At 44.2% G+C, this 2,551-nt stretch overlaps 1 protein-coding gene and 1 non-coding gene across 2 annotated transcripts; one reads left to right on the top strand and one right to left on the bottom strand.

Annotated features, from left to right (window-relative positions):
• Positions 1-330: 330 nt before the first annotated feature.
• Positions 331-1,873, bottom strand: LOC104587809 (uncharacterized). The gene is made up of 3 exons (XM_010245534.2): positions 1,174-1,873; positions 519-996; positions 331-385 (listed from the first exon to the last, which is right to left on the bottom strand). Exons 1-3 carry the CDS (start codon positions 1,871-1,873, stop codon positions 331-333), a joined length of 1,233 nt encoding a protein of 410 aa, XP_010243836.2.
• Positions 1,874-1,934: 61 nt separating this feature from the next.
• On the top strand, positions 1,935-2,041 carry LOC148802367 (small nucleolar RNA R71). The gene has a single exon (XR_016083268.1). It is a non-coding gene; the product is annotated as a small nucleolar RNA R71 (small nucleolar RNA).
• The last annotated feature ends 510 nt before the right edge of the window (positions 2,042-2,551 follow it).

Below are 2,551 nucleotides of genomic sequence, written 5' to 3'. Positions count from 1 at the left end.
ATATGGACGGGTTGATACCCTTGATGTTTGCTATCTTCCAAGCCAAAGCTATCTTGTGTTCCCGTAACACCCGCAACAGTTTTTCCTTCTGCAAAGGGGTCAAGGCTGCTGATATGATCACTGGTAGGGCTAATGGTGCTTCTAAGAAGGCATACTCCAGATGCGGTGGGAGTTTCTTCAGCTCAAGGGTGGGCGGCTCTTCGATTGAATGCTTGCTTTTTGGCATCGAGGGTCTGTCCAAGCTCTCCAACTTGATGAACCCCTTCCCTTGAAACTGCGGATTGGCATTCAGGTACGCCACCATGCTTTGCATCTCTTCGTTTGCTTCCATTATGGCTTATCCTTCTTGTATGCATAGCTCAAGGGGATCGGCCGACCTGTTAACCTGAAAACAACCACCAACCGCATAATCAATAACATCTATCATGTAACATGAATCATCACTAGAAGATGCATGTTTCATAGAATCAGACATTTTAAAAATTACTTCCTCATCTTGAATCCTAAGGCTGAGTTGCCCTTCTTGGACATCAATTATTGCCTTTCCCGTAGCTAGGAAGGGTCGCCCTGGGATAAGTGGGACATCAACGTCCTCTTGCATGTCTAACATTATGAAATCTACTGGAAAAATGAATTTATCAACCTTAACAAGCACATCTTCTATGATTCCCCTAGGATGCTTGATGGACCTATCGGCTAATTGCAATGCAACTCTAGTGGGTTGGGGTTCACCCAACGATAATTTCTTAAAAACCGAATAGGGCATCAAATTTATACTAGCTCCTAAATCACACAAAGCCTTGTTAATTTTCAAACTGCCTATAGCGCAAGGAATAGTGAAACTCCCTGGATCTTTCAGTTTCTGAGGCAGCTTGTTGAGGAGGATTGCTGAGCATTCTTCATTAAGTGCAACTGTAGCCACGTCTCCCAGTTTCCTTTTGTTCGCCAATATTTCCTTCAGGAAATTTGCATAGTGTGGCATCTGGGCTAAGGCATCTGCAAAAGGAATATGTAAACTCTTGAAAATTTCAAGAAACTTATCGAATTCCTTTTCCATTTTGTGTTGCTTAAGCCTATTGGGAAATGGTACTTGCAGCTATTGACTTGTCTCCTTCTTAAAATCAGACTGCTCTTCCTCTTTCTTTTCGGTTTCTAGGGTTGCGCCCATCTTACCTTCTTCCTTTGCTTTCTTCTCCACCTCTTGCAGCTCCTTACCACTTCTCAAAGTAATGGCTTGCACCTGCTCTCTTGGATTTGCTTCGGTATTGCTGGGTAAAGCGCCTTGGACTATAGAGGATATCATCTGTGCCAACTGCCCCACTTGAGTTTCCGAGTTCTTGATTGATGCCTCTTGGTTCTGAAATCTCGTTTCCGCACTTGCTATGAACTTGGTCATCAGCTCCTCTAGATTAAATTTCTTTTCTGGCTGAGTGAAATTTTGATGGAAGGGTTTCACCACATTTTGATTTGACCAAGACAAATTGGGGTGATTCCTCCATCCGGGGTTAAATGCACGAGGGTATTGATTACCTTGCTGCCTTTGCAAATTCCCTATGAAATCTACTTGCTTGGGGGACTGCATGAATTGATTTCCAACTTGACATTCAGTGCTTTTATGACCTCCCCCACACCATTCACAGACTACGGTTTGGACATGCATGGCTGCCAATTGCATTTCATCTATCTTCTTGCTGAGGGCGCCGATTTGTGCAGATAGTGTTGTATAGGTGTCTACATTGTGAAGACCGGGTTGTCTCCTAACTTGGGCTATTTCAGAATGCCACTGGTAATTGTTTGCAGCCATCTCCTCAATGAGTGCATGGGCAACTTCAGGGGTCTTGTTATTAATGGATCCTCCAGCTGCAGCGTCCATAATATTCTTATTTGCTTCGGTCAATCCGCTATAGAACATCTGAACTTGGAGCCATACGGGAAGTCCATGATGAGGGACCTTCCTCAGTAATTCCTTGTAACGCTCCCATGACTCCTACAATGACTCCCTATCCTGTTGAAAGAAGGTGGTGATATCATTCCGCATCTTTGCAGTCTTGGACGGAGGGAAATACTTGGATAGGAAGCGGCTAGCCATTTCATCCCAAGTAGAGATCGATCCAGCTGGTACAGAGTTCAGCCAAATCTTAGCCTTGTCCTTCAATGAGAACGGAAATAATCTAAGCCTCACCGCATCATCACTAACTCCATTGTGCTTGAATGTGTCACATATCTCCAAGAAGTTGGCGATGTGAGTGTTTGGATCTTCATTAGCTAAGCCGCAGAACTGAACTGTGTTCTGGATCATCTAAATGATTGCTGGTTTGATCTCGAAGTTGTTAGCAGCTATTGCTGGTCTCACAATGCTCGAGGCTGCCCCGGTGAGGGTTGGTTTGGCATAGTCCATCATAGTCCTTTGCTTGGCCATCTTTGTACTTTCAGCTTTCTCTTGCCTAGAAGCTCTAATGCGACAACGGAGAGTTCGTTCAATCTCTGGATCGTAGGTGATGCTCTCCTTTTCACTTCTACGTGTCATAAACTGTACAAGTCAAAGTCATAA

This window comes from Nelumbo nucifera, chromosome 2, assembly GCF_055504915.1.
Source record: "Nelumbo nucifera cultivar China Antique chromosome 2, China Antique-T2T, whole genome shotgun sequence".
Classification (NCBI taxonomy): Eukaryota; Viridiplantae; Streptophyta; class Magnoliopsida; order Proteales; family Nelumbonaceae; genus Nelumbo; species Nelumbo nucifera.
The sequence above is the reverse complement of the archived record's forward strand: the minus strand, read 5'-3'. Positions and strand labels throughout refer to the sequence as shown.

Bases quoted from the DNA above. Each gene is read 5' to 3' on its own strand.
- LOC104587809 (XM_010245534.2), bottom strand. From the start codon at position 1,873: ATGGACGCTGCAGCTGGAGGATCCATTAATAACAAGACCCCTGAAGTT. The intron at 997-1,173 runs GTAAGATGGGCG...TTCCTTTTGCAG, and splicing joins GAAGAAAGCAAAGGAAGAAG to ATGCCTTAGCCCAGATGCCA. The intron at 386-518 runs GCAACTCAGCCT...GGTTGTTTTCAG, and splicing joins ATAATTGATGTCCAAGAAGG to GTTAACAGGTCGGCCGATCC.